Source organism: Odocoileus virginianus, chromosome 5 (genome assembly GCF_023699985.2).
Source record: "Odocoileus virginianus isolate 20LAN1187 ecotype Illinois chromosome 5, Ovbor_1.2, whole genome shotgun sequence".
Taxonomy (NCBI): domain Eukaryota; kingdom Metazoa; phylum Chordata; class Mammalia; order Artiodactyla; family Cervidae; genus Odocoileus; species Odocoileus virginianus.
The window spans coordinates 24,658,718-24,678,135 of NC_069678.1; the positions used below are offsets into that span (position 1 = coordinate 24,658,718).

Below are 19,418 nucleotides of genomic sequence, written 5' to 3' on the forward strand. Positions count from 1 at the left end.
CTCTCACTCTCATCAAGAAGCTCTTCAGTTCCTCTTCACTTTCTGCCATTAGAGTGGTAGCATCTGTATATCTGAAGTTATTGATATTTCTCCCAGCAGTCTTGATTCTGGCTTGTGATTCACGCAGCCCAAGATTTCATGTGATGTACTCTACATATAAGTTAAATAAGCAGGGTGACAATATACAGCTTTGACGTACTCCTTTCCCAATTTTTAACCAGTACATTGTTACATGTCCAGTTCTAACTGTTGCTTCTTGACTTGCATACAGGTTTCTCAGGAGATGCGTAAGGTGGTCTGGTATTCCCATCTCTAAGAACTTTTCACAGTTTGTTGTGATCTACACAATCAAAGGCTTTAGTGTAGTCCATGAAGCAGATGTTTTTCTGGAATTCCCTTGCTTTCTCTGTGATCCATTGAATGTTGGCATTCGATGGTTCCTCTGCCTTTTCTAAATCCAGCTTGAACATCTGGAAGTTCTTGGTTCATGTACTGTTGAAGCCTAGCTTAAAGGATTTTGAGCATAAGAGTATAACCTTGCTAGCTTGTGAAATGAGCGTAATTTTTAAGGTAGTTTGAATACACTTTGGCATTGCCCTTCTTTGAGATTGGAATGAAAACTGACCTTTTCCAGTCCTGTGGCCACTGCTGAATTTTCCAAATTTGCTGACATATTGAGTGCAGCACTTTCACAGCATCATGTTTTAGGATTTGAGATAGCTCAGCTGGAATTCCATCACCTCCACTAGCTTTGTTTGTAGAAATGCTTCCTAGGTCCACTTGACTTCACACTCTAGGATGTCTGGCTATAGGTGAGTGACCACACCATTGTGGTTATCTGGGTCATTAAGACCTTTTTTGTATAATTCTTCTATGTGTTCTTGCCACCTTTTCTTAATCTCTTATGCTTCTGTTAGGTCCTTATCATTTCTGTCCTTTATCATGCCCATCCCTGTATGAAATAGTCCCTTGATATCTCCAATTTTCTTAAAGAGATCTCTATTCTTTCTCATTCTATTGTTTTCCTCTATTTCTTTGCATTGTTCCTTATACAGATGTTGGAAAGATGAAATAAAATGTGTATAATACTAAGTACATAGTAAGTACCCAAAATATGTTAATTATCATCATATGTTGATAATAACTATTCTAAATAGTTTTTCTGGTTGAAGATGTCATTTTCTCTTAAACTCACAATGTCTAAAACGTAATAATTATTATCTATTGTTTCCTTGTTTCTGTTAGTGATATGACTAACCTCCTCTTAAAATGACTGCATCTATTTTTATTTTCTTGATATTGAAATATGTGCATACAAATTAGAAATCAGGGTATGGATATAAATGAGGTATTCTGAGAGTATATAGTAAGTACTAGTTCAGTTTACAAGTATAGGTAACACCTGAGTTTTTTTATATTTTAAACTGATCATTTTCTGTTATATGACCAAAGCATGAAAAATGTCAGGTTACTGTAGGAATACATTGACCATAGTATGGGATCCTTTCCTGGGCAGTCTTACTCTCCCTCCCCAGCCACATCTGCTTTGTGTAATCATTGTCTGTTTTCTCTGACATCCTTCCCTGGCTTCAACACTGAGCCTGCTGAGAAATTATAGCAGGTCTGTGATAGAACTGGAAATCTTTGCTATATGTTTACCTGTTTTGACAAATTTGAGGTCTTAGTTTTCATGGAATTAAAGACTGTAACCCCGACAAATTAATTTTGGAGAACAGAACTGATAGCATCGATGATCAAACTGTAAAACATCAAGAACTGGTGAAATCATGAAAGTGTGATGACAGTTTCCTTCTCTTTTCTTTTACTATTTCTATATAAGAAGGCATAATAGTTACAAAACTAATGATTTTAGAGAAATACGAATGCCACGCACAAGATGGATTTTATGAAATAAACTGATTAGATACCTGGGAACCATTCAGAACACAGGAGATTAGCTTTTGAATCCTTTGTTTTAAAATGTACCCTTGCCAATATGTAAAATTCTATTTAAATTATGACCAAATAGTATTGCTCCTAATGATAAAAAAAAAAATCAAGATGTTTAGATGAGGGAACACCCTTGAAAACAGTAAGAAATAAAGACAATAGAATTTCAAAATTACTTTTTCTTTTCTTAAGAAACTTGTGACAGTTTCTTCACACTAAACAGGCAGTTTCATGTGAAATGCTTTCTGCTAAGGAACAAAATGATCAACTATATCAGAAAAGGAAACCGTCAGTTTCAGAAAAATTAAAACGAAAAATTACACTGTGGTTTTCAAGTCATTAAGAGGGCTTCCCTGATGGCTTAGTCTCAGCTGGTAAAGAATCTGCCTGCAATGCAGGAGACCCCAGCTGGATTCCTGGGTCAGGAAGATCTGGAGAAGGGATAGACTACCTACTCTAGTATTTGTGGTCTTCCCGTGTGGCTGAGCTGGTAAAGAATCCGCCTGCAGTGCGGGAGAACTGGATTCTACCCCTGGGTTGGGAAGATCCCCTGGAGGAAGGAAAGGTTGCCCACTCCAGTATGCTGGCCTGAAGAATTACATGAACTGTATAGTCCATGGGGTTACAAAGAGTTGGACACTATGAGTGACTTCCACTTTCTCAAGTCACTAAGGAATTGAATATCCTTATTATTTTCGCATTTTAAAGCTGTTCCCATAAGGTAAACTTTGTCTCTTTCATAAGCCATGAAATAAAACAGAGTTCAAGGTGATTATCTTCAGTCTGTGTTTTTGGGTGTCATGAAGACTGAGATGGACATGGGGCTTAAATCTGAGGAACTGTCTGAAAATCCTTATGGAGTAAAGGATGCAGATACCAGTGTCCCTGCCTCATCCTCCAACTAGTCAGACAACTTACCTTTCCCTCCCTTAGCAAGAGACATGAATTAGAAGGTATATTACTTGGAAAAATTGAGCCATATGAGGCCTAGACTTGGAAAGAGGAGGCCCAGAAAAAATTGGCAGAGATGCTATACTGAAAACAGATCAATCAAATTAAGGAAAGTCAGTATACAGACTGATGATGATCGTCAGTTCCTTTGTATAGCTCAATTTCAGTACTGCGACAGCTGTGTCTCACACACATGGACTACCCTCTCCTTGCATCCAGATAGGAATTTGGAAGATTGTTCTCTAAAGAAATGGAATAGACTCAGAATTAAAAAGCCTAGAATCCAGCCCCATCATCAGCTTCTTCCCAAATGATCAAGTTCCAACCCAGTGAGCCTCCCATACTGCCCCCACACAGAACTCCCAGTCAGTACTTGGATGCCTTTCTCTCTTTTTTTATTGAAGGAAAACTGCTTTACAGAATTTTGTTGTTTTCTGTCAAACCTCAACATGAATCAGCCATAGGTATACATATATCCCCACCCTTCTGAACCTCCCTCCCACCTCCCTCCCCACCCCACCCCTCTAGGCTGATACAGAGCCCCTGTCTGAGTTTCCTGAGCCATCCAGCAAAATATGAGCAGACAACAGAGATTAACCAGACATTTGAGAAAAGCCTTGAAGTAGAGAAAAAAAGAAATGTCAAAAAGAACCTTGGAAGAATTACAAACATTAGCATGGGCAGAAGAGAGAAGCCTTTAATTTATATTCTCAGAATTAAGAGATAACAGTATATCCATATAAGTGAGCTGGATGTTTCATAAAAGAGACAGAGACTGAGAATGAGAAAGAGCTCTCTCGGTGTTGAGGAGAGAAATTGGAAAATAAAGTTGAATAAATCCTCTAGAAAATCAAAGAGCGATAATAGAGAAAAGATAGAGTGGACAACTGACCTGAGAAGTCTGGCCTTCATTTAATAGGAACTTGAGAAAGAGAAACTAACAAAAATTATATACATTAAAAAAGATAAAACCAAAACTTTTTCAGAACTGAAGGCTATATGACTCTATATCAAAGATGCTCCTGAAAGCCCAGGACAACACTGAACTTTTTAGTACAGCATATAACCGGAAGGCTTATTATTATGAACTCTGCTATATAGAGCAATGAATCTGAGTTTCCAGAGAGGGGGAAAAAAAAGATGACCTACAAAGACTCAGAAATCAGAATGGGCATTGAACTGGAAGTTAGAACAGCAGAACAGTGCCTTAAAATTTGAGAAGCAAATGATTTGTCACCTAGAACTATTTATCCAACCAAATTGTGAATTAAGGATTAGTAAGTAAAATACAAATATCATAGATATGAGATCTTCTAAGTATTACATCCCATATATTCATTTATAGAAATCTGAGGAATTAGCTAGTAAACCAGGAAAGAGGGAGATACAAAATCTAGGAAATGGGAGTGAAGGGATTCCAGGACTACACTAATTCAGCAGGCTTGGAGAGAAAGCAGTGGTGATTAGACCAAGAGGGTGCAGGGTTTGGAAAAAAAGGATGTCTCCATAGAAAGAATTAATAGGTGCAGTACATGGTGCTCAACAGGTATCGCTGGGGCGTCTATAATTCATTTGGAGAACTTGGGAAAAAAATTGGGGTAGAAACAAAGGTTGAACAAACAAAAACTTGAGGACTTGTTTTTTGATGTCGGATGTTTCTTTGAATGTGACAACATGACAAAACTGGGTCAGATGGTGGCTAGGCTTTGGAGCAGTTACAGGAAGGAGAGTGAGGGGCAGCACTATGATGGCATGAGCATAAATAGAGAAACAGTGGTTTTCTGTCCTGAAATCTGAATTGATAAAAACTCAGAAGGCAAAGAGAGAGAAGGAGGGCCTGAGAAAATATTTGAAAAGATTGTAGCCAAATACTTCCCTAACGAGAAAGGAAACATTCACTCAAATCCAGGAAGTGCAGAGTTCCATACAAGATAAACCAAGGAGGAACATGCTCAGACACGTATTAATCAAACAGACAAAAATAAAAGACCGAAAAAAATATTAAAATCAACAAGGGAAAAGCAACAAATAACATACAAGGGAACCCTGATAAGGTTATCTGCTGATTTTTAAGCAGAAATTCTGCAGACCATTTATGGTCTTTAGAGTGGCACAACATATTTAATGTGATGAAAGGGAAAAACCTACAACCAAGAATACTCTATCCAGCAAGGCTCTCATTCAGATTCAATGGAGAAATCAGAAGTTTCACAGATAAGCAAAAACTAAGAGAATTCAGCACCACCAGACCACCTTTGCAACAAATGCGAAAGGGACTTCTGTAGGTGGAGAAGAAAAGGCCACAGCTAGAATCAAGAAAACTACAAATGGAAAATCTCACTGGTAAGAGAAAACACAAACATAGGAAATCATCCATATACAAATATGATATCAAAACCAGCAATTTTGAGAAGAGGAGAATACAAATGCCAGATACTGGAGATGAACTTGAAATTAAGGGATCAGCAACATAAAACAACTGTGTACATTTGTAGACTGCTATATCAAAATGTCATGGGAGATGGGAGAAGACACGACGGCAGGGTAGAAGGACATGAATTCACATGAAATACAGCCAAAAGGTTCATGAAAAGATGCTGAACACTGCTAATTATTAGAAAAATGCAAATCAAAACTACAATGAGGAATCACCTCACACCAGTCATTATGACCATCATCAAAAAGTCTACAAAGAATAATTGCTCCAGATGGTGTAGAGAAAGGTGAACCCTCCTACACTGTTGGTGGGAATGTAAATTGGTGCAGTCACTATAAAGAACGGTATTTAGGTTCCTTACAAAACTAAAAATAAAGCTACCATATGATCCAGCAGTCCCACACCTGGGCATATATTTGGAGAAAACCATGGTTCAAAAGGATACATGCATCTCAATGTTCATTGCCATGCTGTTTACAATAGCTAAAACATAGAAGCAACCTAAAAGTCCAGTGATGGATGAATGGATAAAGATGTGGTACATATATACAAAAGGTATAACTTAGCCATAAAAAGAATGAAATAACTCAGTCATAAAAAAGGAATGAAATAATGCTATTTGCAGCAGCATGGATAGACTTGGAGATTATCATACTAAGTGAAATGAGACAGAGGAAGACAAATATATGACATCAGTTTATATACAGAGTCTTAAATAATACAAATGAACTTATTCACAAAACAAACAGACTCACAGACTTAGAGAACTTATGGTTACTGAGGGGAAAGGTCAGGAGGAGGGATAGATTGGGAGTGTGGGATTGACATGCACATAGTGCTATATTGAAAACATAATCAACAAGGATATAGCATAGAGAACAAGGTATAGCATAGAGAACTCTGATCTCTGTAATAACCTAAATGAGAAAATAATTTTGAAACAATACATACACACACACACACACACACATATTTTTATATATATATATATATATATATACATATATATATATATATAACTGAATCACTCTGCTGTCAGATGAAACACAACATTGTTAATCAAATATACTCCAATATAAAATAATTTTAAAATAAGAAAATTATTTTTAAATGCTATATTCATGGTGGTTCAGAGGTAAAGAGTCCACCTGCCAGTGCAGGAAATGCAGCTTTGATCCCTGAATCAGAAAGATTCCCTGGAGAAGGAAATGGCAACCCACTCCAGTATTCTTGCCTGGAAAATTCCATGGACAGCAGAGCCTGGTGGGCTACAGTCCATGAGGCTGTAAAGAGTTGGACATAACTTAGCAACTAAACAAGAATAACAACATATATTTTAACTTAAAATAAACTACATTACCACTCAAAAAGATTCCTGGGAACCAACAAAGCAAAAATCTATGGTTGAAACACACAATTAAAAAAACAAAGCAATCCAAACACATCACTAAAGATAGACATCAAATGACAAGAGGAGAGAACAAAAGAGGAGGGGAAGAAAAAAGATCTTCAAAAACAAATTCAGTCTCCTCAAACTGAACCAGGAATAAATGGAAAGTATGTGAACAGACCAATCAGAAGTACTGAAATGGAAACTGTGATTAAGAAACTCCCAGCAAACAAGTCCAGGACCAGATGACTTCACAGGCAAATCGTATCAAACATTTAGAGAAGAGTTAACACCTATCCTTCTGAAACTCTTCCAAAAATCTCAGAGGATAGAACACTTCCATACTCATTCTGTGAGCCACCATCACCCGGATATCAAAACCAGACAAAGATACCACACACACAAAAAAAATTACAGGCCAATATCATGGATGAATATAGACACAAAAATTCTCAACAAAGTACTAGCAAACTAAATCCAACAATACATTAAAAGATCATACACCACAATCAAGTGGAATTTATCCCAGGGATATAAGGATTTTGTAATATGTGCAAATCTGTGATATACCACATTAACAAGTTGAATAAAAACCATGTAATCATCTCAATAGATGCAGAGAAAGCTTTTGACAAAATCCAACACCCGTTTAAGATAAAAACTCACCAGGAAGTGGGAGTAGAGGGAATGTGTGTATTTGCGTGTGTGTGTGTGGAACGGGCAGCCCTGCTCAGTCGTGTCCAATGCTTTGCAACCACATGGACTGTACCCTGCCAGGCTCCTCTGTCTATGGAATGTTCCAGGCAAGAATACTGGAGCAGGTTGTCATTTCCTACTCCAGGGAATCTTCCTGACCTGGGACCCACATCCCTTGTGTTGGCAGGAGGATTCTTTACCACTGAGTCTCTAGGGGAGCCCAACTGCATTGGGGCTACATGAATCTATAGAAATTAGAAATTTTCTAGAATATTGATTTGAAAGATAGCCAACTTCAACATAAAATTTTTTCCTTTAACTTTTATTACCCATAATCTCGAAATGTTTCGTCAGTAAAAGCTAAACCTGTATTTAATGTGAAGGGTCATTAAAGAATATTTTAACATTGAATTTGTCCCTTTTAATGTTATGGAATTTTTGTATGCTTAAGCCAGCAGAGTTTGGGAACAACAGAATTTTGGTTTTGAAAATATCTTTTAAAAATTCTATTTGCTACTAGTAGTTTCTTAAGAAAATTGGTTATCAAAATTGTGGACTATAAGAATTTTATATCTAAAAAATAATTATTTAAAAATAATTTAAATTGTCTCTAAATTTTCTTAATACTCAAAAGAGATTTTATTTCATACTGTTTTACCTAGAAAATGTGAAATTTTGGAGGAATGTGTGTATATGTGTACACGTGTGTGTATATCTGAGTGTGTCTTACATGGGCCATCCTTCCCCAAAGTCTTTTTCCTTCTTGACCCTAAACTCTCCACAGCTCTCTCTCTCTCTGATCCAATACCCACTAATTCCTCTCTTTGTTCCACTTATTTATTGATAAATATGTAGTGTGTTTGGCACTGTTCACTGTTGTAATCTTTGTAGAGATTACAGTATCTTTGAATGTATTTAAAGGACATTTTTCTACATTATTTTTTGAAATAATATAATTAGTATAGCAGTAAAAACAGTTCAGATCTGCCACTAAATTAAAATCCTGACACATTTTTAGCCTCTGTGCTCTTTGAGGTATTACCCAAATTTTCTGTGTCCTTGTTTCTCACAGGTATGCTGGAGCCATGGAAAGACTGCAGGCAGAGACTGAACTTATTAACAGGGTAAACAGTACTTACCTTGTGAGACACAGGACCAGAGAGTCAGGAGAATACGCAATTAGCATTAAGTAAGTAGGACAAGAAATAGCTTTCCTGTTTTCATAATTGCATGGATCATCTGACATGCACAACACTGAAGTTGAAAACCAAGGTTCTAATTGCAGCAGAAATAATGCATTATCTCTCTAGACAGTTCATTAATACTTGAAAATATCTGTTAGAAAAAAGTGGTATTAAGTGTTATAGGCTGCTAATTGGCATACCAGATTTCTTTCATAACACTGTGCTTCAGTGATTTGATGTGTGTATGTTTCTAGTAAATCCTAAGAATTATAAATTATTAGATTTTATTTTGTTTTTCTGTATTCTCAAACTGATCTTATAAATTGGGCAGAATGATTGGTCAAATCTACTGCCCCCCAATCTCACTTCAAAAATTGGTTGTATCTTCAACCAGTCTAGTGAATATATTTTGTTAATTAGCTGTCACCAGTGTATTGGCATAGGTATATATTTTGTCTTCAGAATTAATTCTTATAATGTTATTGGGGCATGCCCTCTGGTAATTATTGATTTCTACTGATTAAAAACACATTTATATTCATAAGTTATCCATTGCCCACAGGTACAATAATGAAGCAAAGCACATCAAGATTTTAACAAGAGATGGCTTTTTTCACATTGCGGAAAATAGAAAGTTTAAAAGTTTAATGGTAAGCATTGATTAGTTCTTTTCAATCTGTGGTCTTTAGTTTTCTCTTATTGGAAAGGTCAGTTTAGTTCTATAGTTTCTTGGAAATTTTGCTTGCTGAAACATTTAAAGAGAATAATATCTTAATTTTGCAGCAGAATCCTGAAAATTTTAAGAATTCTAGTTAAGTTTTATATTGCCCTAAACATATTTTTCATTGTAAACTAAGTTTGCAAGTTTAAGATAATATTTCAGGGTCCACACTATATGATTCTTAGAACCATAGACACATTCAGGTTCATTTCATGCAAAATACAATATACTGTCAAATGGAAAACCTTTTTGTATTTTCTAGTCTAAGTCATTTGTGCTACAGTTCTCCTTCATTACCTTGGACAAGATCACACTTTTACCATATGACAGTGATTTCATAACAATTTTAGATTTAAATTGAAAGAGTATATTGTTACCAACTTGCTTCATATAAAGATGATTAATTCTGATTTTAAAAAGTGCAACTTAGCATATAAGAATATTATGTATTGTCATATAAACAATACATATATATCATTACATGTGCACTGCTAACAGGAAAGAAAAAAGTTCTTATTTCCTGAAAAGTAATCTCAGGCCTGTTTCTCATGTTGGAGAGTTTCTTAAGATAATGAAGAATTTGGATATAGGACATAAGATGCCTTTGTAGAGCTCTGTTAAGTACTTTGAGTAACATTGGGAAGGATCACTCACTGACTGAACCATCAATCAAATGATACATACTGCATCCATCCAGAAAACATCTCAAAGCACTTTGCAGATGTTAACACTAAAGTTAAAACTGAGTGTAAGAGAGCCTTACAAAATAGGCCAGCTTAAAAGTCTTATCCAAAAATTTAGAACTGGATCAAGAGAGGAATCAGCCTTTTAAAAAAATTGAAGCATCTTGTGACTGAGCAACTGAACTGAATTGAACTGAGTTGAAAGAAAAGTAAGAAAACCTGTCATGACATAAATATCAGATTCCCAATTCAAAAGCTAAGGATGGGCAGCATCCTAAGGATGTGTCCTGGAAAATGCAAACCCTGTCAAATTGGCAACCAAGATCCAGGCATCCTCCCTGCTGGCAGCGACTTACGTTCTGCTGGAGCAAGCAAGCTGTGCACAGAGAGAACGGAACCTGAGGAGGTTTCTTCCTGAAAGGAAAACCTAGCAGGGAGGTGGCAAGTGGATGCGCAAATAATGAGTGACAGCCCCAGCTGAGACATGAAAAAAGCATGCACAGGGTGTCTCCACATCACTGCAAAGACACACCAGCTTGATTCTCACCTGCAGAACTTAGGGTGCTTGGTAATGAGGCTGCTCTGTGGTATCATGGTTAATATGAGACTTCAAAAAAATGCTGTAGGGCCAAAGTTGACTACCAGCCTTGCTGACTTTGAAAGCAACAAAAGGGACTCCCATCACAGGAGATAAGCAAAGAGGATGAAAGCAGTAATCTGTGGCAAGAACCAATCAGTTCAACTTTGTGTCACCTGGATTCCACTCAAGAAAGTTCCTCATCCTCTGAGGTTAGATGTGAAAAGCCAGTAAATAACACCATGACCTGGATTAGTGAACATAGATCTTCAGGTTCCTATCTGCATGGAAAGCTGTGATTATAATATATGCCATAAAGACCAAGATTTCAAGTAATTTGTATCAGAGAGTGGTAAAAGTGTTTTCAGTTCTGGAAAGGGAAGTAAAAGTAGTTGTCACAGAGCTCACATAAGCTAACAGAGTTTATTACAGGGTGTGTGTAATACATCAGAAATGTCACTGCTGGAGACACATGAGTGTGTTCTGTCCCTCCATATCAGGGGATCTTTTGTAAGGAAGTACATAATACAGATAGTTAAAGGGAGGGGATTAAGAATTGATTGCAAAACTACAATGAAACCGAAAAAAAAAAAAAAGCAAATGGATATGATTGTGAAAAGACAGACAAGGGGCTAAAAAATCTCAGTCTTAGATAAAATACTTTTTCAGGAAGAAAAATCACTGTAAAAAATTGCTGAAGAGACCATTGAACTCGTCTGAGCCTATCTCTTCTTTGTTTCTGTTCATTTCTTGAACAAATTTATATTGAGTCCTCACTGTGTGAAATCACTGTGATTCTGAAGAATTCTAAAAGGACTCAGTTCTGAAAAAATTCTCAAATTAGTAAATCTATCTGTACCAAAACCTCAAATAGTTCTATACTTGGACCCTAAACTAGGAAATGCCACACATGGACACCTGATCGGAAGGAATGGCTCCTATCTGAGTACCAGCCCCTCTGGAAGATAAAGGGTTAATAGGCATTCTCTCTGGGAGCTAGGGGCTTCCCTCTGCAACTTTAAGGAGTTACCTTTTGTCATGCCTTTTATGCTGATGTGAAATGACCCAGTTGCCATTATAAGTATATCTTGGTCTAGGAATTGAGTTATTTCTTAAGTATAGTTTAGTTTCCTCCAATCGTGACGGGTAACGTTATATCACCTATGTAATATTCATTTACCTAATGACACTCTAGGATTAAATTTAATTGGGAAAGGATGTAAAATGCAAACAAAATATAGAATTGTTTTAAATTAGACAGTTTCTCAAGAAGATTGACCTCAGGTGGTTATAACCTAACCTTTTTTTTTTTACCTCCTCTAGTTTCAATGGCTTGGTTAATCGAAATCTTTGTTTTTCTAGTCATTAAATTTAAATTATAAATGAATTTCTGTATCCAGATTACAAGGCATTAATTTTGTTCTAATTTTCATGTATGCCAGACAATCCATGTCCAAATGCTGTTTATAAATCATCTCCATTGCCCGTTTCCTTGGTAATTGGAATAACTCGCTCTCACTCATTATTTTTCAGAGAGACTTGAATTGTTGACACCACTGTGTCAGTGTGAGATAAGGAAAGCTTAGCGATTTCTTTTGTTTAGTGTCTTCTTATTTACTTGTAGTACCTGAAGGTCAATGACTGCTAAAGCGGGGGCGGATTAGACTAAAATATAGAAAGCAGAAATGCATGAATTAGAAGAGATCCACAGTGGCACTATTTAATTCTACCAGTTAGAAACATGCAGGAAGATTTACCCTCATAAGATGGTAAAAATGGAGCTAAAATGTCTTCCGTGCTTACTGAAGTGATGATAAAGTGTTTTGCAGCTTACCAAGCCACACAGCCCTAGGCCTTGGAAAAGTCATTTTTTGCTACCATAAAATCTGGAGGTGGGTAGGTATTAAATGATTAACAAGTCCTTTTCAGTATGATAATTCTGTGTTTTCTAGCCAACTTCTCATAAACTTTAATTCATACTAACTCATGATATATCATGCATAAAATTCATATTACTTATAACAAATTACTTATAACATTGACAACAATTTCAGTTACATTAAACTTCAAAGTTATTGGCTTACGATTACTTAATTTGCACATTTTTTCCTAAAGAACACATTCACTCAGTTCAATGATAAAACTAAGAGAAATGTTTTATATATATATATATATATATATATATATATATAGTGTTGCTGATGCAAATGATAAAGTGTACAATTCTTTCAGAGACCTTACAAAATTTTGCATTTAAAAAACTTAAATGATAATATTGGTCTCTGAGCAGAATTTAATTCCAGACCTTGCCTTTGCAAATCATGTTAAAACCACCATAATATAAATGCTGTATTCTGATCAGTGAAGCCATTTTGGGGATATAAACTTCTGATGCCTTAGGAAGCATCATTACGAACAAAGCTAGTGGAGGTGATGGAATTCCAGTTGAGCTGTTTAAAAGCTTAAAAGATGATGCTGTGAAAGTGCTGCACACCATATGCCAGCAAATTTGGAAAACTCAGCAGTGGCCACAGGACTGGAAAAGGTTTTCATTCCAATCCCAAACAAAGGCAATGCCAAAGAATGCTCAAACTACCGCACAATTGCACTCATCTCACATGCTAATAAAGTAATGCTCAAAATTCTCCAAGCCAGGCTTCAACAGTATGTGAACCGTGAACTTCCAGATGTTCAAGCTGGGTTAGAAAAGGCAGAGGAACCAAAGATCAAATTGCCAACATCTGCTGGATCATCAAAAAAGCAAGAGAGTTCCAGAAAAACATCTACTTCTGCTTTATTGACTATGCCACAGCCCTTGACTGTGTGGGTCACAACAAACTCTTATGAAAAATTCTTCAAGAGATGGGAATACCAGACCACCTGACCTGCTTCTTGAGAAATCTGTATGCAGGTCAGGAAGCAACAGTTAGAACTGGACATGGAACAACAGACTGGTTCTAAATAGGGAAAGGAATACGTCAAGGCTGTATATTGTCACCCTGCTTATTTAACTTGTATGCAGAGTACATCACGCAAAATGCCAAGCTGGATGAAACACAAGCTGGAATCAAGACTGCTGGGAGAAATATCAATAACCTCAGATATGCAGATGACACCACCCTTATGGTAGAAAGTGAAGAAGAACTAAGAGCCTCTTGATGAAAGTGAAAGAGGAGAGTGAAAAAGTTGGCTTAAAGCAACTCATTCTGAAAACTAAGATCATGGCATCTGGTCCCATCATTTCATGGCAAATAGACTGAGAAACAATGGAAACAGTGACAGACTTTATTTTGGGGGGACTCCAAAATCACTACAGATGGTGACTGCAGCCATGAAATTAAAAGACCCTTGCTCCTCAGAAGAAAAGTTATGACCAACCTAGACAGCATATTAAAAAGCAGAGACATTCCTTTGCCAACAAAGGTCCATCTACTCAAAGTTATGGTTTTTCCAGTAGTCATGTATGGATGTGAGAGTTGGACTATAAAGAAAGCTAAGCACTGAAGAATTGATGTTTTTGAACTGTGGTGTTGGAGAAGACTCTTGAGAGTCCCTTGGACTACAAGAAGATCCAACCAGTCCATCCTAAAGGAAATCAGTCCTGAATATTTGTTGGAAGGACTGATGCTGAAGCTGAAACTCCAATATTTGGCCACCTGATGCGAAGAACTGACTCATTTGAAAAGACCCTGATGCTGGGAAAGATTGAAAGTGGGAGGAGAAGAGGACGACGGAGGATGAGATGGTTGGATGGCATTACCGACTCAATGGACATGAGTCTGAGTAAATTCCAGGAGTTGGTGATGGAGAGGGAAGCCTGACATGCTGCAGTCCATGGGGTCGCAAAGAGTTGGACACAACTGAGTGACTGAACTGAACTGAAAACTTCTGATATTTTAGCTTTTTTTCTTTTAAGTTGGTCAGATACTCCTTTGCTTCAGCAAGGATGCTTATAATCTAGGCCCAAGCAAGGAAAAACGAATGGAAGAAAAAAAAATTTAAGTTATAGCATGTGTAAAACCATATCATCTTGGGTCTAAGAAAACAAGAAGATACTTAGAAAATGCTCCTTCCCTTTGCTTCCCTTTTTGCATATTTACATTTACCAGGTACTATTTACTAATAGTACAATGTAGTTGAGAACACAAACTTCAGAGCCAGACACCAGTTTTACAACCTTGCCCAAGCTGATTAATCTCACTGAGCCTTGAACATCACTGGGGAAAAGACCCATCTCTTGTTTCTTGTCTGAAGACTGTAAGAAACTATATAAAACTATACATATACTATATAACTATATAAAACTACATATAGTATATAAAACTGTGTAGCACATGTGATCATGGCAGTTCTCATGATTAGTCACAGGTACTAGGTACCTTATACCTTCTTTGCTATAGTCTGTGAAATGGTTTATTATCCCCATTTTACAGATGTGAAAGGTGAAGAATCTCCATTTGCTTTATCCAGTACTTGAACCAAACCATGCTGCTTTTAGTTTATGAAGATGGTCTTTGTTATCTTTGTCTGTTCCCAGCCTGTCTGCTCTACTTAAAATAATCCTTTTGTCCTTCCTGGCTTTTGAAATTACCCTTTTATTCAATTTAAACCAAGCTACCTCCCCTCATGAACTCTTCCCTCTTCCTCTCTGGATTCTGAAAAGGAAGCTCACTTTCCTTCTTGCCTCCAAACTCCCATAACCCTTCTCTTTCCTTCCACGGTGAGTATGCCTCAGAACCTTATCTTCATAACCTCTGTGATCCCTGTAACACCCCACACCATGCATCCCACAACTCATCCGAGTTTTCATAAATAATAAATAAATCATTGAAAATTCTCTTTCTCTTCTTTCAGGTGATCTTTGATTCGATTATTTTGTTTGGGGGGCTTTGAACATAAGCACTGAATGGAAGGGCTGAGTTAATGACAATGTAATTTTTTTTTTAAAAGAAATGATTTGCTTTTATACAGTTTAAAACAATAGTGCTGTAGAAGAAGCACTGAATCATTAGGTTAAAAATTATTTTGCTTTTATTTTCATTTCAGGTTTTCCTAAGAAACATAACTGGTACTCATCTAGTGATAATATCCATTTTCCATTATGAATTAACCATTATTAATTTTCTGTTTAAAGTAGAGGGATTATGATTTCTGCAGAATCTGTGAAACTGACATCACAAAAGAAATATTCTGAGATTGTAGATGATGAGATGAAAGATGGTGGTGATGAAAGATGATGAGATGAAAGATGGTGGGTAGTTATTGTATTAGGCTTGGATGTATTTAAGGCAAATTAGGTATAAGAGAAAATTGGAAAGAACTACATTATTGACTTCTGTGAGTACCAGGTGACATACAGAGCTAAGAGAAGTTCACTAACACTTCCTCAAAAGCCAGAAACAATGTCAAGTAAGCACTATTTGTGGTTTAACAACTTTGGTTTACAGTGGGAAAGCATATTTAGGATCAAGTTTGTTTTTCTGCTATGTTAAAAGAAAATGTAGGAAACTATAGATTACTATATATTCCTAAAACAGCTCTTGCCTCCCTAAACAAAAATAAAGTATTTCATAAGTAAGAACAAGAATTTCTGTTCTGAGTTTGAGGTTTATTATGGCTTCTTTTTACTTACTACATCCGACTGAAGACTAACAGGATATTGAGTAACAATGTGGGGTAACTCACATTATAAACGGCCTGGGTAACAAGGACAGATACTAGTTGGGTGTCTTCTACATCCAGGAAGCAGGGACAGGTTACCATTTATTTATTGTAACATGTTGTTTAGTCACTAAGTCATGTCCAACTCTTTGCGACCCCATGGACGATGGCCTGCCAGGCTCCTCTGTCCATGGGATTTTCCAGGCAAGAATCTTGGAAAGGGTTGCTGTTTTCTTCTCCAAGGGATCTTCGTGACCCAGGGAAGATGGTGGCAGGCTAGAGTTGAACCTGCACCCCCTCTTTGGCTGACACATTCCTTACCACTGAGGCACCAGGGAGCTTATGGAAAATTTAGCATTAAATTGATTATCCCTTCACTGTAAATAATTATGTGTCAAGGAGTTTGTGTGTTTCATTCTTTTTTCCTAAAGGAACTTGTGGAGTACTACAAGCATCATTCTCTTAAAGAAGGATTCAGAACCTTGGATACAACTCTGCAGTTTCCATACAAGGAGCCAGAACATTCAACTGGACAGAGGGGTAATAGACCAGGCATCAGCTGTGAGTATTGTAATTTAGAATACAATTTGCTGACACCTAAGGATTGAAGCATGATAACCTTAAACATCTTCATTCCAAATTTTGAAACAGAGCCAATTTATATGCTGATGAATTTAACAAGGAATTTTTTTTCCAGAGCAAAGTAGAATCAGATGGACCAGCAGGTTTATGAACATGCCTAGATTTAGTTCTTTGTGCCAAATTAAAAATGATGTTTGTGTCAAATTCATCAGAAATGAAGGGTATGTTAATATGTAAGTTTTGTACTTTTCCATGACTTTTATATTAGCCAAACTTTTTTTTAACTGACACATGTTTATGGTCACAATCCTGTTTGATTAACAGGATTTAAGCAAGACTGGTGCACAGTTCTCTCATCTAACCTCGCACCCCAAGTCTGCTTGTTGATTCCAGTTCAATGATTATTTTTGGAACTTTGAAGTAACTAAAAGCATGTTTCCTTTGATTTCAATATTTAAAGGTATACATTAGGCACTTTTGGAATGAGCACTGTGCCACACATAATCACAGAGATTAGCATACAAACCAAAAGCATGTTATAATTTTTAAATTTAATTGAAGGAAAATTGCTCTAATGGTGTTGTGTCAGTTTCTGCCACACAACAATGCTAATCAGCCATAATTGTACATATGTCCCCTATTATAATTTGAATGTGAGTTCAAGTGAAAAACTTTTCTCATCATCATTTAATGTCATATAATCTTCCTGTTAGTAGATACAGTGTATAAAGAGAACACTGTGATGAAAAAATGCTGGGAATAAACTGATTTCATTCCCTTATTTTAATAGCACTTAAAAATTATTAATAAAACTGTTTTAGAGAAAAACGAACACAATTTTATTGCCCTCAGAATGTTTAGCCTAATCAAAAGGAGAATATCTAGAGTGTTTGAAAAAGAATTTGCATCAGGTAATATAATTTTACCTTTTTTCCCCTAAAAGCAGAAACTGAAAGGGAAACAAATAATGCTCAGGGCACTAACACCACCAGTAAAATTTCATAGCACTTCCATAAAGTAAATATACAAGTAATTTGTCACATCAACTGACAGGTTTTTTAATTTGAATAACTTAGTAGCTGTTCTCTTCACAGCGATCAGTGATAAATGAACAGGCTTGTCCAATGAGAGTAGTCAGAGCACACTTTTTTGTTGAAACTGGAAATACATTAAAATTTATCTTTCTATGCTTTTAGCCCTCTGTTACCCAATTATCTTAAACACTCATATAGGCCATAATTTTTGCTAATTCAAAAATGGAACTTTCCCTCAAAAAACAAACTTTCTACAAAATTCCTTACAAATTTACCAGGGTTATTACATTTTCCCTACATGGAAAGTATAATTTTCAGTTCTTCTAGTTTGCCTTCCCAGTAGCAGAAGATGATAAAGGTTGCCAAGGAGGTGAGCTACTCTACAGATCCTGTTTGAGTTGCTCACTTGGTTTTAGAACATCCAGGTGAGGGGCTGGCAGTCAGACAAAGGACTGGCACTTCCTGTGCTTCACACGTGTAGATGCTCAGAGATTAGTGTTCAACAGCAAACGAAGTTGTGTTCAACAGCAAACGAAGTTGCCTAGTTTAAATTTTTGTTTAGTGTTTAACCAAATATGTAATGCTCAAACTTGTTCAGTCACTAGGGATGGAGATACAGACTCTTCTTCTCTTTTAAAGCATATCCAACTGCATGATTTTGAACATCCATGCCAGCCACAGGAAGATTTTGAGAGTCATGAATTCAAACATTGTAAACCCCGTCTTTTTAAGACTCTGGCAAGTCATGATATAAGAACCCTTTTATAATTGAGAAGTAAAAGAAAATCATTCATTTAAAATTTAATCTTTGTTATAGCTAGCCTTTGTTCACCTATTATTCAGTTATTCATTCCTTCAACATATAATAATTACCTAACACAGACAAGGCAGTGTTCTAGGTATGGGGAATAGTAGTTGAGAATACAAAGTCCCTGACTTTATGGAGCTTATACTTTAATGAGGAGGCTCTGACAAGTCTGGTTAGGAGTCTGTTTCTATATAGGATGAGCAGCACAGATCCCACTCCCAAAGTGACCAGAAAGAAGTGAGGGTGTGCATCAATCAGTGATAATTTCTTGATGGTCTCCAGGATCTTACACTCCAGGATTATTCAGTTGTTACCATAGAGCAGGAGTATAACCTTAGATTTCTATTATCCCAGTGTTTTATTTGCTTGCTAACTTTGTATGCAGTGAGGACACTAAGATCATTCTGAGGATTAATGAGGTGCTGTACATAAAGTGCTGAGCAGAGTGCTGATAACGTGGTAAGCACACAGCGGAAGTCAGCTGAGCTACTGCCGATTCTACCACTTCTGTGGCTGCTGCTAGTCCTACTAGTACTAGTCCCTCCTCTTCTAACACAGCACACATTTTCCTGCATTTCTAATAGTTGAATTACTAGTTCTAACTCATAGCAACTTACATCTTTGTTTTATGATTTTTTAAAATATCCCTTGCTCATTTTATGTCAAGTCCTGATTAAAGGTTGACTCTTAATTAAAGCATTGCTTCTGTTTTTATGCATGTGCCTCTCAAGAAGTGGTAAAGAG

At 36.6% G+C, this 19,418-nt stretch overlaps 1 protein-coding gene across 3 annotated transcripts in view; it reads left to right on the forward strand.

Annotated features, from left to right (window-relative positions):
- The window catches only part of VAV3 (vav guanine nucleotide exchange factor 3), a 439,383-nt gene that overhangs the window by 378,888 nt on the left and 41,077 nt on the right, over positions 1-19,418 (forward strand). For all 3 annotated transcript variants that reach the window (XM_070467721.1, XM_070467720.1, XM_020869586.2), the window contains exons 23-25: positions 8,497-8,613; positions 9,171-9,258; positions 16,682-16,811. In XM_070467721.1, coding sequence (XP_070323822.1) covers positions 8,497-8,613; positions 9,171-9,258; positions 16,682-16,811 — 335 coding nt within the window. The remainder of the gene's footprint in view (positions 1-8,496; positions 8,614-9,170; positions 9,259-16,681; positions 16,812-19,418) is intronic.